Raw genomic sequence first — 18,678 nt, forward strand, 5'->3', positions numbered from 1 at the left:
GCTACTATTTGAGTTTCTGCCAAGTACTTGTGACCTGGTTTGGCACCTGTTGGAAGCAGGATACTGGGCTAGATGGACCATTGGTCTGACCCAGTATGACAACTATTTTTATGTTCTTAATTCACCTATTGCTGTCTCATCTGTGTCTGGACCAGAGAACAAAAAACAAAAACAAAAAAAGCTTGACAGACTTAAGAAAAAGCAAGCACCAGCAGATGCAATAAAATGGAGAATCTTACCAAGAAAATTAAGCATCCTCTCTTAAAAATGAAAGATGGATACCTACTTAAGAAAAATGAAGCCTGAAAAAGTAAATACTTGTGTAACCAAATACAGGTCCTGACAAAAGGGTACCCCCCAATTCCAAAACAGGACATGAAGACTCCATGGCAATCAAGAACATGACTTTCAAGGTCAGGTCCTTCAGAGTGGCATGCCTCAGGACTCCAAAGAGATACAGTGGCATGCTTCAGGACTCCAAAGAGATACACAGGAAGGAATTGAGCACTAGAAAGCACAAATAAGCTTTAAAGGAAGAACATGCCCAGCTGCATGCACAAACACATATCCTGGTACAACGTCACAGAATGCCCCCACCTCATTCAGAAAAGATGAAAGCAGACACTAAGGAGGAGGTGGTAACATATGCAGGGCTATCCTAAGCAGATCAAAACAGGTGTTTAAAATTTGATTAAAAAAACTGCATCTTGAGTATGACTCAATTTGGAAAAAAGATTGCTATCCATTGCAATAAAACACATCACTTAGCAATCAGATATGCTTTGGGCAGGTAGAGAGCAGAAATGTGAACCCCTCTTATATAAGCACATAAGCACTGGAACAATGGGACAAATTGAAGGTCCATCAAGCATCCTGTTTCAAACAGTGGCCAATCCAGGTCACAAATACCTGCCAAAATACCAGAACAGTAAAACAGATGTCATACTGCTTATCCTAGAAATAAGCAGTGGATTTTCCCAAGTCCATCTTAATAATAGCTTATATTATCCATATGATCTAATAAGTTTTTGTGTGGGGTCACCTCCCATACTCAATTATGCATATAACCCAGATGTCTCCACAGGGTCTTCCAGAAATTACTTAGCACTCTCTAATGTTTATAGGTTGCATCAACAATACCAAACTTATGACATCTCCCAGCCATAGGGAACCCATTTTCCTCGCTCAAGATGGATGAATGTACATATGAAGAAGAAACTTGTAAAGGATGTCACTGAGCTATCTGCTTTCCACCAAGGCAGGGCCACTTCATATACTAGTTTTTTTTTTTTTTTAATTGTCTATTGAATATCCTTCAAAGAAGAAATTAGGCCTTCCCTGCTAATTTTATTTCCTTTAGACTCAGGTCAAGATGCTTTGGTTATGCAAGTCTACCAGCAGAGGAAGACCGAGAACACCTGACTTTGGATATTGTATATCTTCCCTGTGCAGATCCCAACCAGTCAGTATATAAAGCAGAGAAGCAGAGAAAAAAAGACACCGCATAACCCTGTACCCTGGCCGACCACAAAAAAAAAGACAGTGCTTCCGCAGACAGTCTGCTAACAGCAGACTGACCTGCACCAGTTGAGAAATTATGTCAGGTTTTGTATTCATGTGTTCTAACAACAACCAAAGCAAGCTCGGAAAAAAAAAAAAAAAAAGAAAAACGGAGGGCTCTTGACCGGTCTGGGGAGTCTTAAAGGAAAGAAAATTAGCAGATAAAGCCTAGTTTCTCCTTCCTCAGCAATCCTCCAAACCGGTCAAACCCCCAGAAGTCATCAAAACAGTTGCCCCTTTCGTGTGCACGTCAATTCTGTAATGCTTCACAAATAAATGTAACAACCACACCGTCGCCCTGCAGATGTTCTGCGGAAGAATCAAACTGCATTTCACCCAGGAGGCTGCCACCCTGAGTGGAATGCGCCTTTAGTGCCAACGGAACATCGTGACCCTTGAGCAAATATGCTGAAGCAATCGCTGCCCCCTACTTTAGACCTCCATATAGGCCAAAACCACTGATCCAAAACACCTCCGTCCTCTTCAGATAATGCCACAAAACTCTTCACATCCAACTTCACCAAGCGACGCTGATCCTTATCCCCTTACATATCTCCCAGAACCAGCAAGGAGATAACTTGATTCACATGAAAGTCCGAAACCACCTTAGGCAAAAAAAATGGGTCTGGCTTCAAAGAAACCTTCTCCCTGTAAAAAAGCAAGAGGGGTTCCCTACAGGACAAGGCCTGCAACTCTGAAATCCTTCTGGCCGAAGATATCGCCAAAAAAACCCACCATCTTTAAAGTCAGATCCTTACAGGTGCTAGCCTCCAGTGGCTTGAAAGGAGAACCAACCTAAACCTCCAAGATGAGGTTTAAATCTCAAGGAGGCACAAAGGGACGCCGCAGAGGCTGAAAGAGCTTCACCCCCACGAAAACGCACCACATCTGGAGAAGATGCCAAGGACGGCCCTTGAATCTTACCTTGAAAGCAAGCTAAGGCCGCCATTTGACCCTTAAAGGAAGACAAAGTCAAACCTTTGTCCAGACCATCCTGCAGAAATTCCAAAATCTCCACTATCAAAGCATGCAAAGGAAGATAAGACCCATCCTGGTACCAGTTCTCAAAAATACACCACACTCTAACATAAGACAACGTCTTAGTCCTCTTTCGCAACTGCAGCATCATAGAAGTCACCTCAGAGGAATAGCCCTTCTTCCTCATCCGAACCCTCTCAAGAGCAAGGCCATAAGCGAGAACAGAGATGGGTCGGGCATCACAATTGGACACTGATGCAACAAGTATGCTGACCCCTGCAGCAGCAGAGGCTCCTGCACCATCAGACAGACCAAATCGCCATACCAAGGATGGAGCAGCCAATCTGGAGCGACCAGAATCACTGGTCCAGAGTGCCGCTCTATTCACTGAATGATCAGAACCACTAAGGATCAAGGCAGAAACACGTAAAGCAGCCACAGAAGGATCAATGCATCAATCCCTTCGGAAAAAGGATCTCTCAGATGACTGAAGAAGCAAGGCACCCAAGCATTGTTGGCTGTTGCCTTGAGATCCACTTGAGGCAGGCCCCATTTCTGCACAATGTGCTCGAAAACTGATGGGTGAAGAGACCACTCGCTGGGGTCTAGAGTGTGCCTGCAGAAAATCCAATCGCACACTGTCCATGTGTGCCGCAGAGAGGTCCTGAAGATGAGACTACCTACTACCCCAGCAACCCTGTCTCCTCTGCCACAGCCTGACACTTCATGCCACCCTGCCAACTGACATAGGGCATGGTCACAGCGTTGTCTAGGAGGATCCGCATGGCCCTGCCGACGAGGAATGGTCAGAAGGACTTCAGAGCTAACCTGATCGCCCGTTTCACCAACTGATTGACTGACCAGTGAGACTCTTCCATTGACTAGCGGTCCTGAGCCACCTTACCAAGACATGGGCTCCCCAGCCCTGACTATTGTCTGTGATGACAACTATCCACTCCAGCGACTCCAGAGGCACGCCCTTCTACAGATGAGCTATGCAAAGCCACCACTGCAGACTGCACAATGGAGCCTCCAGAAAAGGAAGACGAACACCCAAGGCCTGCTGATGCAGAGACCAGTGGCCTCATGTAAGCCCTGGCCCACAGCACCACCTCCAACAGAGCCGCCATCAAGCACTGGACCTGAAGATAGGACTGTACTGAGGGAGCTCTCTCCGACATGAGCGACCAAATCTGCTACTGAAGCCTGCTGATTCGAGCTGACAGCAAACACACATACATAAGTATTGCCATACTGAGACAGATCAAAGGTCCATCAAGCCCAGCATCTTGATTCCAACAGTGGCCAATCCAGATCACAATTACCTGGTAAGATCCCAAAAAGCTCAATACATTTTATGCTGCTTATCCTAGAAATAAGAAGTGGATTTTCCCCAAGTCAATTTTAATACTGGTCTCCGAACTTTTCCTGTAGAAAGGTGACCAAACCTTTTTTTAAAACTCTGCTAAGCTGGCTGCCTTTACCACATTCTCTGGCAACGAAATCCAGAGCTTAATTACACATTGAGTGAAGAAACATTTTCTCCTATTCATTTTAAATTTACTACTTTGTAGCTTCATCACATGCTCCCTAGTCCTAGTATTTTTGGAAAGCGTAAACAAACGATGCACGTCTACTCGTTCCACTCCACTCATTTTATAGACCGCTATCAAATCTCCCCTCAGCCGTCTTTTCTCCAAGCTGAAGAGCCCTAGCTGCTTTGGCCTTTCCTCAAAGGGAAGCCATCCCCAACCCCTTTTATCATTTTCGTCACTCTTCTCTGTACCTTTTCTAATTCCACTATATCTTTTTTGAGATTCAGCGACCAGAATTGAACACAATACATGAGGTGTAGTTGCACCATGGAGTGATACAAAGGCATTATAACATCCTCTTTTTTGTTTTCCATTCCTTTCCTAATACTACCTAACATTCTATTTGCTTTCTTAGCCGCCACCACACACCGAGCACAGGGTTTCAATGTATCAACGATGCCGAGATCCCTTTCTTGGTCAGTGACTCCTAACGTGGAACTTTGCATTACGTAGCTATAATTCAGGTTCTTCTTTTCCACATGCAACACTTTGGACTTGCTCACATTAAACATCTGCCATTTAGATGCTCAGGATTTATCTGCACAAAAATTCCAACATTCTGCATATTTGAGAGGCAATTTAGAAAAATGTTACTTCAATGAATTAATCTTCGGTGGCAATGATTATATTGCACTATTAGGGCTAATAGTTTGCAGAATTCTAAAATTTTGTGTACAGAGCAACTTTTTTGTGTTGAATTTCACCATGAGCAGCAATCTAACTAGCTGCATGATTGATCCATACTGACTCACTGCAGCAAGAATATTTTAGATCAGTAATTGCACAGAGCCCAGTTTATCCAAATGAAATGAGGTTTAAGGGGGAACAGGGGAAAAAAAAAGGCACTAAGATGGCCTCAATCTTCAGAAAAATAAAATCTGAAAAACATTGATTATCCTTCAGTAAATGCTTACATTTATATTTGGGAAAACAATGGAGTAGGGTTTTTGATGGCTCTTCCAACAACGAGAAACCAGGAGACTTGAATCCAAAACAGGAAGTTTATTTTGTAGCAAATGCAGCACTAAGACTCGACACTGTGCCATGTTTTGGTGTTTCTGCCTGCGTCAGGAGTCTGAAGATATGCAGACTAATAAGTATTGTTCCTCCACCTTTGGGTGGCTCCCTTATATTTATGTTTATACAGGATTTAAAAGCAAGTCTTCAACATCAGCATGTGGGTTGAACACTTTCAGTTGTAGTGAGAAGTGGTAAAAATTTGAAGATGAGAAAATCAAATAGCTATTTTTTGTGCACACAGACTCGATCAAAACAAGACTTCCAATGTAAAAAGCAAATCCACTTTTGTTCTAATTTAGCCAACCTATATTACCTCAACAAAGATAAAGGCAGCGGTTACTTCAATCAGAAAAAAAGTGGATATTTCACTTGAACTCGGTGGCACCTGGTGGCTTAAGTGTTACGACTGACTAGAAGGCTTTTTTGATTTGGCCTTTTTCCCCCTACTAAATTTTGTGGCTGGGTATGGAGCCTATGAGATTGAGGAGATTTTTAAGTGTCAGCATCTCTTTAGTCCAGTAGGGATTTTGAAAATCAAATTGATGAAAGACAATGTAGCTGTATCAGGAGAAAGAGCCAACACGAAACAAGGAGCCCCTGTCAGAAATGAAGGCAGTCTTAAGCCTTCAGTTACACTGACAAGAAGTATTGACTTTTCCAGATGAGTAAAATTATATTGTTGAAGTTATTGAGATACCAGCTGATAGAACTGGCTTGGTTTTCACCTCTCATTTTCACTTTGATTTCTACCATTTTGATTCACTGCAATCAAACCCTGGAGGGAAGAAGGCTTATGAATCCCAGCGCCAGGCCTCCCTCCGAAATTTAAAAGTCATACCTGGTCGGGGTTAAGGCGGCGTCGGCCGTGAAAAGCGTGCTGGCTCGATGCGCTTTCAGCCTTCCCTTCTGTCTCTCAAGTTCTGGTCCCGCCCTTGCGGAAACAGGAAATGAGGGCAGGACCAGAGCTTGAGAGACAGAAGGGAAGGCTGAAGGCGCGCCAAGCCAGCGCTTTTAACTGCCGCTGCAACTCCGAGCAGGTATGACTTTTATTCGGAGGTGGGCTGGAACTGGCTGAGGTGACGGCACGCGTGCCATAGGTTCACCATCACTGGTCTAAACTATCTTGGACCACAGTCCCTGGAGGGATTTCAGGAAGAACCTGTTGCACTGTTGGCCTCAGAAGAGTGTGAGGGGGCTTCATTAGGTTCACCTATGCTTGGGGGAGGGGGGGGAAGGAACCAATGCCAAAATGGCCACCATTCCCACCAAAGACAGGCCAGATGCTGGAGTTATGAGGTTGCCATGTGGAGTCTGTCTTTGCTCACTGCTAACTTCAGGAGCTGGCAGAGAAATCCCTGCCATGGCTCCAATGCAAGTAGGACAGAAGTAGCCAACAGCACTACTATGCTGCTAGCAACACCAGGCCTGCACTGACAGGCTTATGGCATTTCAGTCTACAGCACTCTCCCATTCTACCACCCTTTCCCATACCGCTCGACCCTTTGGCTGCTCTTCTCCTAAGCACGCTTGTTTTGTTTTCCACAACTTTATTCCTTTTGACACATCAACAGAATAAAGTTAGACAAAGCAAAAGGGTTGTTTTTTTTTTTTAAAGATTTCCAATTCCAAATTTTTCTATATGGTTTAGTGGGTGAAATGAAGGCCATGTAAACTCCCCACTGGCAGGGGCTCTATATGGACCAGTGCCAGCCTGTCCAGCTAGCATGAGGCCATGGGTTGAAGCTCGAGGCAAGGAGACCTCTGCAACATCTACTGGCTCAAAACTCTGTTTCCAGGCCCAGGAGCAATCAGTCCACAGGTCAGAGACTCATGCAAGGTCTCCGGGCTCAAAACCCTGTTTCCAATCTTACCATTTTCTGGAGATAAATAGCAAAGTCTTGTGATCTGCACCAGCTCCTTATATTGGATGATGTCACTGGAAACTTCAGTACCTCTACCTCCATTTGCTGGTTGGGAAGGGTCACGACTCACTGGACTGGTTTAGTGGGATAAGGAGAAAAAAGAAGATACATACCTGTAGCAGGTATGCTCAGAGGACAGCAGGCTGATTGTTCTCACATGTGGGTCGACGTCCGTGTCGGCCCGGGAACCAGCATTTTCCAAGCAAAATATTAAAAAAAATCTTGCCAGACTCTTCTGTTGTGCGTGCAGTGTGCGGATCGGTTTTCCGCCCATTGTGTGAGCGTTCCCGCAGAGTTTAATCAAAAAGCAAATAAAGAACAACTCCAAAGGGGAGGTGAGCGGGTTTGTGAGAACAATCAGCCTGCTGTCCTCGTAGAACACCTGCTACAGGTATGTATCTTCGTTCTCAGAGGACAAGCAGGCAATTTGCTCTCACATGTGGGGTATCCCTAGCAACCAGGCTCACTCAAAACAATGAACATTGGTCAATTGGGCCTCGCAACGGTGAGAACATAAAGATTGACCTGAAACAAAAATCAACTAACAGAGTGCAGCCTGGAACAGAACAAAATGGGCCTAGGGGGGTGGAGTTGGATTCTAAACCCCGAACAGATTCTGCAGCACCGACTGCCGCGTTGGGTATCCTGCTGAAGACAGTAGTGAGATGTGAATGTGTGGACTGATGACCACGTTGCAGTCTTGCAAATCTCCTCAATGGAGGCTAAGTGAGCCAGTGACGCAGCCATGGCTCTAACATTGTGAGCCATGACATGGTCCTCCAGAGTCAGCCCAGCTTGGGCATAAGTGAAGAATATGCAATCTGCTAGCCAATTGGAGATCGTGCGTTTTCCGATGGCGACTCCCCTCCTGTTGGGATCAAAAGAAACAAACTGGGCGGGACTGTCTAAAGGGCTTTGTCTACTCCACGTAAAAGGCCAATGCTCTCTTGCAGTCCAAGGTGTGCAAACTGCTTTCGCCAGGGCGGGTATGAGGACAGGGAAAGAATGTTGGCAAGACAATTGACTGGTTCAGATGGAACTCCAACACCACCTTTGGCGGGAATTTAGGGTGCGTGTGGAGGACTACTCTGTTGTGATGGAACTTGATATAAGATGCATGCACTACCAAGACCTGAAGCTCACCGAGTCTACGAGCTGAAGTAACAGCCACCAAGAAAACGACCTTCCAGGTCAAGTACTTCAGATGGCAGGAATTCAGTGGCTCAAAAAGAGCTTTCACCAGTTGGGTGAAAACGACAATGAGATCCCATGACACTGGTGGAGGTTTGACAGAGGGATTTGACAAAACCAAACCTCTCATGAAGCAAACTACTAAAGGCTGTCCAGAGATAGGCTGACTCTCTACACGGTGATAAGCACTAATTGCACAAAGGTAAACTCTTACGGAGTTGGTCTTGAGACCAGACTCTGATAAGTATAGAATGTATTCAAGCAGGGTCTGTGTAGGACAAGAAAAAGGATCTAGGGCCTTGCTGTCACACCAGACGGCAAACCTCCTCCATTTGAAAGAGTAGCACCAGAACTGAGGGACCTTGTGATTGATCTGAGTGGCAAAAAGATCCACCGAGGGGGTGCCCCACGCTCGGAAGATCTTGCGGATTACGCCCATTTTAAGTGACCACTCGTGAGGTTGCATTATCCTGCTCAGTCTGTCGGCCAGACTGTTGCTTACGCCTGCCAGATAAGTGGCTTGGAGAAACATGCTGTGACAGCATGCCCAAAGCCACATCTGGACGGCTTCCTGACACAGAGGGCGAGATCCGGTGCCCCCCTGCTTGTTGGTGAATTAAGATTACTCGGTTGGACAGCCGATCTCTGAAAGCCTTTAGAGCGTTCCAGATTGCTCTTAATTCCAGGAGGTTGATCTGCAGACCTTTTTCCTGAAAGGACCAGGCTCCCTGAGTGTGGAGCCCATCTACACGAGCTCCCCACCCCAGGAGAGATGCATCCGTTGTCAACACTTTTCATGGCTGAGGAACTTGGAATGGTCGCCACATGGTCAAATTGGATCGAATTGTCCACCACTGAAGAGAATTCCGAAAGTCTGTGGACAGTTGGATTACATCCTCTAGATCCCCCGCAGCTTAAAACCACTGGGAAGCTAGGATCCATTGAGTTGATCTCATCCTCTAGATCCCCCGCAGCTTAAAACCACTGGGAAGCTAGGGTCCATTGAGTTGATCTCATATGTAGACGTGCCATGGGCATTACATGAACTGTGGAGGTCATGTGCCCCGGAAGTTTCAACATCTGCCAAGCCGTGACCTGCTGAGACGCTCGAACCATGGACACCAGGGACAGAAGGTTGTCTGCCATTGCCTCGGGGAGATAAGCTCGAGCTGTCTGAGTGTTCAGCTGAGCTCCAATGAACTCCAATTTTTGGACTGGGGTGAGATGGGATAATTTATGACGAACCCCAGTAGCTCCAGCACCTGAACAGTCATTCGCATGGACTCCAGAACACCTTCCTTCGAGGTGCTCTTCACCAGCCAATCGTAGAGATAAGGAAACACATGCAGTTCCAGTCTGCGTAGCGACACTGCGACTACAGCTAAGCATTTTGTAAACACTCTGGGCACAGATGTCAAGCCAAAAGGCAGTACACGGTACTGAAAGTGCTGTGTTCCCAGCCAAAATCAAAGATACTTCCTGTGAGCTGGAAGTATCGAGATGTGTGTGTAAGCATCCTTTTTAAGTCCAGAAAGCATAGCCAATCGTTTTCCTGAATCATGGGAAGAAGGGTGCCTAGGGAAACCATCCTGAACTTTTCTTGGATAAGAAATTTGTTCAGGGCCCTTAGGTCTAGGATGGGACGCATCCCCCCTGTTTTCTTTTGCACAAGGAAGTACATGGAATAGAATCCCAGCCCTTCTTCCCCTGGTGGAACAGGTTTGACTGCTTGGGCTTGTACAAGGGCGGAGAGTTCCTCTGCAAGTACCTGCTTGTGCTGGGAGCTGTAGGACTGAACTCCCGGTGGGCAATTTGGAGACTTGGATTCCAGATTGAGGCTGTATCCTAACCGGACAATTTGAAGAACCCACCAGTCGGGGGTTATAAGAGGCCACCTTTGGTGAAAAAACATTAACCTCCTCCTAACCGGCAAGTCGTCCAGTACAGACACGTTTACTGAGGCTATGCTGAACTGGAGCCAGTCAAAAGCCCATCCCTTGCTTTTGCTGGGGAGCCGCAGTGATCTTAGGCGCACGCTGTTGACGAGAACGAGCGTGCTGGGACTGAGCCTGGGCAGGAGCGTACCTACGCCTAGCATAGGAGCACCCCTCCAAAACACCTCCTAGATGAGGAGGTAGTAGCAGAAGACGCCCGGCTGGAGAGAGAATCCATAGCATCAATATGCTTCTTGATCTGGTCAACTAGATCCTCTACTTTGTCATCAAAAAGGTTATCCCCCCCCCCCCCCCCCCCCCCCCCCCCAGCAAGGAACATCTGCCATCCGCTGCTGGACTGAATGATCCAGGTCAGAGACACGCAGCCATGAAAGCCTGGATGCTACATCAAAAGTTTTGAACTTACCCCTGGCCAGGAATTTGCTACACACCTTCTGCTGCTGACCACCTGGCGAAAAGGCTCGGCCTGCTCCGGAGGGAGTGCATCAACCAAGCTGGACAGTTGCCTCACCGAGTTCTACAAGTGGACGCTCGTGAGAGCAGAGTCCACCACCATGGAATTGTGAGGTAGCTGAACATAGTAACATAGTAGATGATGGCAGGAAAAGACCTGCATGGTCCATCCAGTCTGCCCAACAAGACAAACTCATATATGCTACTTTTTGTGCATATCTTGACCTCATCAATCCAGGTTCCCCGTGGATCCAATATTGGGATTCAGACTTTTTTGGGATCACGGGATTAGACAGAGGGAACGACCAGTTTTGCATAAGGACTTCCTTCAGTACATTATGCAAAGGAGCCGTTGCAGCCTCTCTAGATGGAGAAGGGTAATCCAGGACCTTGAGCATCTCAGCCCTGGGCTTATCCTCAACCTCCATAGGGAAGGGAAATAGCTGCAGCCATTTCCCGGACAAAGGAGGTAAAGGATAGACTCTCCAGTGGAGAAAGTCTCCTTTCTGGTGGAGGGGAAGGTTCAGATGGAATCACATAGGACTTGTCAGAAGAAACGTACCTGGGATCTTCCTCTGACTCCCACAAATGCTCATCGTCAGTATCAGAGAAGACATCCCTCGGAGCAGTCCGAAACGGAGCCTGCCTCAACACCGAGAAGTTGGCGGTGCTGAGAAGTTGACGCCTGCCTGGACTGCGGTGAAGCTTCCTCCACCGACGTCGAAGGGGAATCGACCTGGGTGGCAGCTGACACCGATGCCATGGGCAGCACTGAGGTTGGGGACCTCACCACAGGCGAAGGACCAGATGCCGCTGCAGCAGACGGTGTGGAAGGTGCAAGCACCCCCGACACTGAAGCAGACTGGAGCAGCAATCCCTCCAGAAGCTCTGATGCGCTCTTCGAGAACCGCTGTCGGACAAGGCTGCGGGGTCGGTAAAGGAGCCAGTGGCAGAATCTGTCGAGGCTCGGGAGCAGGTACCGGGCTGCCAAAAGACCGACGCATTGGTACCTCCTGAATAGAGGGGGAGTGATTCTCTTGGTGCAGATGCTTCTCGGGTGCTGATTCCCTCGACGCCCCAGAGCTCCCAGCACCATGTGTCGAAGGAGAATGACGACGTGCTTCTTCGCCTTTGCTTGACGTGCATCATCGAGACTCCTCGGTTCTGATGAGCAGGACGTGGAATCGTCACTAAGGTCGGTGCAGGGGGGCCTGCATAACAGGAGGCCTCGAGGCAGGTGGAGACCCACTCAATGCCTCACTGCTCCCAGCGTGAATTGGTCTTTCAGCAGCTATTATCTCTGCTCTCGTTGATGTCGATACTGCCAACCTCGGTACCGATGTCGAAGGACCGGACCGAACCCCCAAAAGCTTTTCTCGTTGGGCTTCGAGAAGCTTGGGTCCGTTTCTTCATACGAAGACACAGACTACAAGCGGCTGGGCTATGGTCGGGCCCAAGGCACTGGATACACAAGGCGTATCGGTACCTGAGATGGTCCAGTTGCACAGAGTACAAAGTTTGAAGCCACTGGCAGTGTTCGATGACATGGAAGGAAAAATGGCTTTGGCAAAATCAAAAGACACGATTTTGCATGTTAAAAGAAAAAGGCACAAAAATAAGGGGAAAAAACCCAGCTGCGCAGCTTAAAGCCGGCCGCATCGAAAAAGAAAGGAAACTTTAAAAGGGAGAAAAAAAAACTAACAAAAGTTCTTAAAACGATAAAAGAAAAAAGGAAAAAAAAAACAAATCGAAAAAACCGACTCTCTCCTGGGCCTGAGGAGCAGCGAAAACACACACACACAACTCAACGCGGAGAAAAAAACAACTGAGGGAACGCGATCACGCGACGGGCGGGAAATCAGTTTGCACATGTGCGGTGCGTGCTGCACGCGCACCAGAAGACTCTGCCAAAACGTTTTTTAATATTATGTTTGCAAAATGCCAATTCCTGGGCCGACGCGGACGTCGACCCACATGTGAGAACAAGCAGCCTATTTGTCCTCGGAGAAAGTAACGTATGGAAAACAGAACAATAGTGAAGCAATACAGTGCAATTTTTAGTTTAACAGATAGCCATCTTAGTCACTCTGCTCAGAGATTAGATATTATGAGTATTTCCTTTGTATTGTGAACCATGATTGAAAAGGGTGTGATAGCAATATTAAAACTTTCACAGCTAAACACTTTTATCCTCCATGCACTCACTGACTGTGTGCTGCCCAGAGATTGGTAGATGTTTTTTTTAGGAAAAGTGAATTACCGCAAACTCAGAATAGGTGCTGGCAACAGAATTAATGGCCAGGTTACATTGGGCAGGGGTTGTTTGGAGAAACCCACCGCTCAAAGCGGTTCCATTTAACTGCGACATGTTTTCTTTGTTTCTCTCCAGTGGTCCCTTCTTGGGCGTCTTTATCACATGAGGAGTTCGAACAATCTGTCCAGGCTAAAGAGAAAAAGAGGAAGACATTTAGGAAAATGTATCACTGCTCCATATCTTCCACTGCAAAGCTGCTAATATTTCTTCTGAGGAACCCATTAGAGCAATGTTGTCCAACTTCCTTCTATTGAGGGCCATATTTTATATTTTGCAACATTCGGAGGGCCAGCATGCAAGAACTCACACTCTCTATGTCCCCCATGCAACACCCCCACCCCCATTCTCTCTCCCCCCTGCAACACCCCCACCCATTCCCCTTGACCCATTCTCTCTCTTGTATGCAAAACACCCCTTCCCCCCCCCTCTGGATTTCTTTTATATCAGCTGTATGAAAAGTAGTAGAGGAAGGAAAAGTTGGAAAAAAAGCACTCATGCTCTCTTTCTACAAATCACATATGCAACACTCCCGCCCCTTCACCCATACTCTCTCTCATATGCAAAACACCCCCTTCCCCCTGCCTTCACCTCTCTCTGGATCTTTTTTTTTTTAATCAGTTGAGCGAAAAGTAGTAGAGGAAAAGGAGTTGGTAAAAAAAATGGAGTCCTCTTGTTTTAGTTGGACTCATTGTGCCTCACCTGGCTTCAGCTGCAAAGGCCTCCAGCAAGATCCCTGCAACTCCTCTAACTACGAGCTTGAGCCACGCAGCGCTGGAAGTTTGGGTTGCCCCATGGTATCAAGTGTCACGAGACTTGAAATCACTGGACCAACCCCGAATCCGGCACTGCACGGCTCAAGTTCGTAGTTAGAGGTCTTGTGCAAGGATCTCAGCGGAATCCGCGTTTCTACTAAGCTTCTGTGGACCAGAAAAATTAAGTTGACAGGCCAGATTTAGACCCATGGGCTGAAGATTGGACAAGATTGCATTAGAGGCAGGTTATAAGTAATAAATCCAATCCATTGCTTCCCTGCTTTATTTACTTTCCTTTAGAAGTAATGGAGACAACCTGGGTATATGGCCCAGGCTACAGCTCCTTAGATATTTCTAAAACTTCTAAGGCCAATCAAGCACTCCCACTGGACAAAGTCTGAAGAGGAATGATACTCTACTGGATAAAGCCTTAGGAGAAGTAATTAGTAGTCCCAGCCTTCATTAATGAAAATGTGAAGTTGATTACCTATCAGATATTAGTGAGGTGACATTTAACAGGACAACAGTCCTGCTCTCTAAGCTCAGAAAGACCAGGTCTTTGAGCACGAGAGTCAGCTTTCATGCAGCAGCCCTTTCCTCGCTTACCTCAGTTCGACAGCAGAGGTTAGAGGTACATTTGTACAGCTATTTTGTTTTCCTGTCCTTATTGCTGTTATGTATACTGTTCACTTTTGATTTGTACATATTATTGCCATAGATTACAAAGGAGCAAAAGGGGCCACTCAGGAAGGACAGGGCTATCACGGAGAAGCTGAATGAATTCTTTGCTTCGGTTCTTACGGAAGAAGATGTAAGAGGTCTACCTGTACTGGAAATAGTTTTCAAGGGTGGTGGAAGTGACGTCAACGGGAAATATGGCTGCTTAAGCGCCGTGCTCCTGAAAACCCGCAGCATTTTCAGCGAATTCCCCCGACTCACAGTGATTAGTCCTGGCTAAACTGGCGCATCGGAGACACACTAAGTGTGAGAGTTTGTGAGTTGCGATGCAGACATGCGTGGAGCTGGTAAATCTCTCCCAGTTTGCATTTGCAAGTGGCATGGCCCAGAAACGCATGGCGGCTCAGGAGGAGGCAGCCCTAGATACGCAGGAGCTGATCGGAGAGCAATCCTCTGGAGATTTGTTCCCGACACAAGATCGGGTAGATTCTGGGGAAGGAGTTTTCCTGGAGATGCGCTCCTGGCTGCAAGAAATCCGATCGGACCTAAAGGCGGTTCGCTCCGATCTGGCCGCCTTGGGGGCTGACCTGCAGGGCGAGATAATGGAACTAGGACGCAGGGTCCACCCCCTTGTCCGTTCCCCTATTTCTTCAACCCCTCTGTCCTTTTCCTCCTTTCCTGAGATCACTGATGAAGAAACATCACATCTTCACTCCTCCTCAAAACAAACTACCTGCTCCTCTGATCCCATTCCTACCCACCTTCTTAACACCATCTCTCCTACTCTCACCCCTTTTATCTGTCATATCCTCAATCTCTCTCTTTCCACTGCGACCGTTCCCGATGCCTTCAAACATGCTGTGATCACACTGCTCCTGAAGAAGCCTTCACTTGACCCAACCTGTCCTTCCAACTATCGACCCATCTCCCTCCTCCCCTTCCTTTCCAAGTTACTTGAACACGCCGTTCACCGCCGCTGACTTTCTCTCATTTCATGCTGTTCTTGACCCACTCCAATCTGGCTTTCGCGCTCTTCATTCAACTGAAACTGCACTTACAAAAGTTTCCAACGACCTGTTCCTGGCCAAATCCAAAAGTCTCTATTCTATCCTCATCCTTCTCGATCTATCCGCCGCTTTTGACACTGTTGATCACAGCCTACTCCTTGATATGCTGTCTTCATTTGGATTCCAGGGCTCTTTTCTCTCCTGGTTTTCCTCCTACCTCTTGCTTCACACCTTTAGTGTACACTCTAGTGGATCCTCTTCAAGTTCTATCCCTCTACCAATCGGTGAACCTCAGGGTTCTGTTCTTGGTCCTCTCCAGTTCTCCATCTATACTTCTTCCCTTGGCTCTCTAATATCATCCCATGGCTTTCAATACCATCTCTATGCTGATGACTCCCAAATCTACCTCTCTACCCCTGAAATCTCAAAGAAGCATCCAGACCAATGTCTCAGCCTGCCTATCTGATATTGCTGCCATGTCTCAACAACATCTGAAACTTAACATGGCCAAAACCGAGCTTCTCATCTTTCCCCCTAAACCTACCTCGCCTCTCCCCCCTTTCTCTATTTCGGTGGATGGCACTCTCATTCTCCCTGTCTCATCAGCTCATAACCTTGGGGTCATCATTGACTCCACTCTCTCCTTCTCTGCTCACATTCAGCAGATTGCCAAAACCTGTCATTTCTTTCTCGATAACATCCACAAAATCCGTCCCTTCATCTCTGAGCACTCTACCAGAACCCTTATCCACACTCTTATCACCTCTCGTCTTGATTATTGTAACCTACTTCTCACCGGCCTCCCTCTTAGCCATCTCTCTCCTCTTCAATCAATCCAAAACTCTGCTGCGCGACTCATTTTCCGCCAAAGTCGCTATGCCCACATTAGCCCTCTCCTTAAGTCACTTCACTGGCTCCCTATCCGTTTCCATATTCAATTCAAACTTCTCTTATTGACCTATAAGAGCATTCACTCTGCCGCGCCCCAGTACCACTCCACTCGTCTCCCCCTACGTCCCCTCTCAAGTACTCCGTTCTGTAGATAAATCTCTCTTATCTGTCCCTTTCTCCTCTACTGCTAATTCAAGACTCCGTTCCTTTCATCTTGCTGCACCTCACGCCTGGAACAGACTTCCCGAGTCTGTACGTCTAGTCCCGTCTTTGGCCGTTTTCAAGTCCAAACTCAAAACCCACCTCTTTTACCACTGCATTTGACTCCTAACTCACTTGCCCTGTCCTTTATCGTCACCTCTTTATTCCCTACCCTTAATTGTTCTGTCCAAACTCAAAACCCACCCCTTTACCACTGCATTTGACTCCTAACTCACTTGCCCTGTCCTTTATCCTCACCTCTTTATTCCCTAGCCTTAATTGTTCTGTTTACCTGTCTTTATCCTTACCTCTTTTACCTACCCTTAATTGTTCTGTTTACCTGTCTTATCTAGATTGTAAGCTCTTTGAGCAGGGACTATCTTTTGTGTATGGTGTACAGCGCTGCCTATGCCTTGTAGCGCTATAGAAATGATAAGTAGTAGTAGGGTGGAGGAAGCAGAGGGTCGACTTGATGACCACTCAGAGGCGATGGGGTCCATAGACAGGCAGATCACGGACCTCCGCATCGGCAAGCAATAAGTACCCAATAAGCTAGAAGACCTAGAAAATAGGAGTAGACGCTGCAACTTACGGTTTCATGGCCTGCTGGAGACACCCACATACCATGATAGTCAGTGGTCCAGCGAGTGGTCAGCTTACTACTCTCTGCAACGGAGTCACCCATTGCACCAGAAAACGTAATCCTGGAGAGATCCCATCGAACACTGGGACCAACAAGAAACAATCTGCCTAAGGACATTACTGCCTGTTTTCAGGATTTTAAACTGAAAGAACGAGTGTTGAAAGCTGCATGTCAAGCTAATGACTTTAAATGGGATTCGTATACTGTGGAGGTCTACCAGGATCTGGTGTCAGCCACTTTGAAACGACAGTCCAATCTGAAGCATTGTCACAGCCAGACTACGCGATTTGGGCATTCGATACCGATGGAGGCACCCTTTTGCGTTGGTCTTTTACAAAGATGGAAAAATGCACTAGGTTAAATCGCAGTCCAATGTATGCAACTGACGTTCAGCAGGGCGGGTATGAGGACGGGAAAAGAATGTTGGCAAGACAATTGACTGGTTAAGATGGAACTCCGACACCACCTTTGGCAGGAACTTAGGGTGAGTGCGGAGGACTACTCTGTTATGGTGAAATTTAGTATAAGGAGCATGAGCTACCAGGGCTTGAAGCTCACTGACTACGAGCTGAAGTAACTGCCACCAAGAAAATGACCTTCCAGGTCAAGTACTTCAGATGGCAGGAATTTAGTGGCTCAAAAGGAGGTTTCATCAGCTGGGTGGGGACAACGTTGAGATTCCATGACACTGCAGGAGGCTTGACAGGGGGCTTTGACAAAAGCAAGCCTCTTATGAATCGAACGACTAAAGGCTCTCCAGAGATGGCTTTTCCCTTTACACGATGATGGTAAGCACTAATTGCACTAAGGTGATTCCTTACTGAGTTGGTCTTGAGACCCGACTCTGATAAGTGTAGAAGGTATTCAAGCAGGTTCTGCGCAGGACAAGAACGAGGTTCCAGGGCCATGCTCTCACACCAAACGACAAACCTCCTCCACTTAAAAAAGTAACTCTTTTTAGTGGAATCCTTCCGAGAGGCAAGCAAGATGCGGGAGACTCCCTCAGACAGACCCAAAGAAGCGAAATCTACGCCCTCAACATCCAGGCCGTGAGAGCCAGAGACTGAAGGTTGGGGTGCAGAAGCGCTCCGGCTTTCTGCGAAATGAGAGTTGGAAAACACTCCAATCTCCACTGTTCTTCGGAGGACAACTCCAGAAGAAGGGGGAACCAGATCTGATGGGCCCAAAAGGGCGCGATCAGAATCATGGTGCCGCGGTCTTGCTTGAGCTTCAGTAAGGTCTTCCCCACCAAAGGTATGGGAGGATATGCGTACAGGAGGCCCTTTCCCCAATGAAGGAGAAAGGCATCCGACGCCAGTCTGCCGTGTGCCTGAAGTCTGGAACAGAACTGAGGCAGCTTGTGATTGGTCTGGGAGGCAAAAATGTCCACTGAGGGAGTGCCCCACTCTCGGAAGATCTTGCGTACCACCCAGGAATGGAGCGACCACTCATGCGGTTGCATGAGTCTGCTCAGCCTGTCGGCCAGACTGTTGTTTACGCCTGCCAGGTATGTGGCTT

At 47.2% G+C, this 18,678-nt stretch overlaps 1 protein-coding gene across 3 annotated transcripts in view; it reads right to left on the reverse strand.

The window, feature by feature from the left end:
• Positions 1 to 18,678, reverse strand: part of PRC1 (protein regulator of cytokinesis 1) — a 173,790-nt gene that overhangs the window by 53,651 nt on the left and 101,461 nt on the right. For 2 of the 3 annotated variants that reach the window (XM_030189664.1, XM_030189663.1), the window contains one exon: positions 12,935 to 13,117. In XM_030189664.1, coding sequence (XP_030045524.1) covers positions 12,935 to 13,117 — 183 coding nt within the window. The remainder of the gene's footprint in view (positions 1 to 12,934; positions 13,118 to 18,678) is intronic. The other variant, XM_030189665.1, reaches the window with a different exon arrangement.

The sequence above is a fragment of the Microcaecilia unicolor genome, chromosome 1 (assembly GCF_901765095.1).
Source record: "Microcaecilia unicolor chromosome 1, aMicUni1.1, whole genome shotgun sequence".
Lineage (NCBI taxonomy): Eukaryota > Metazoa > Chordata > Amphibia > Gymnophiona > Siphonopidae > Microcaecilia > Microcaecilia unicolor.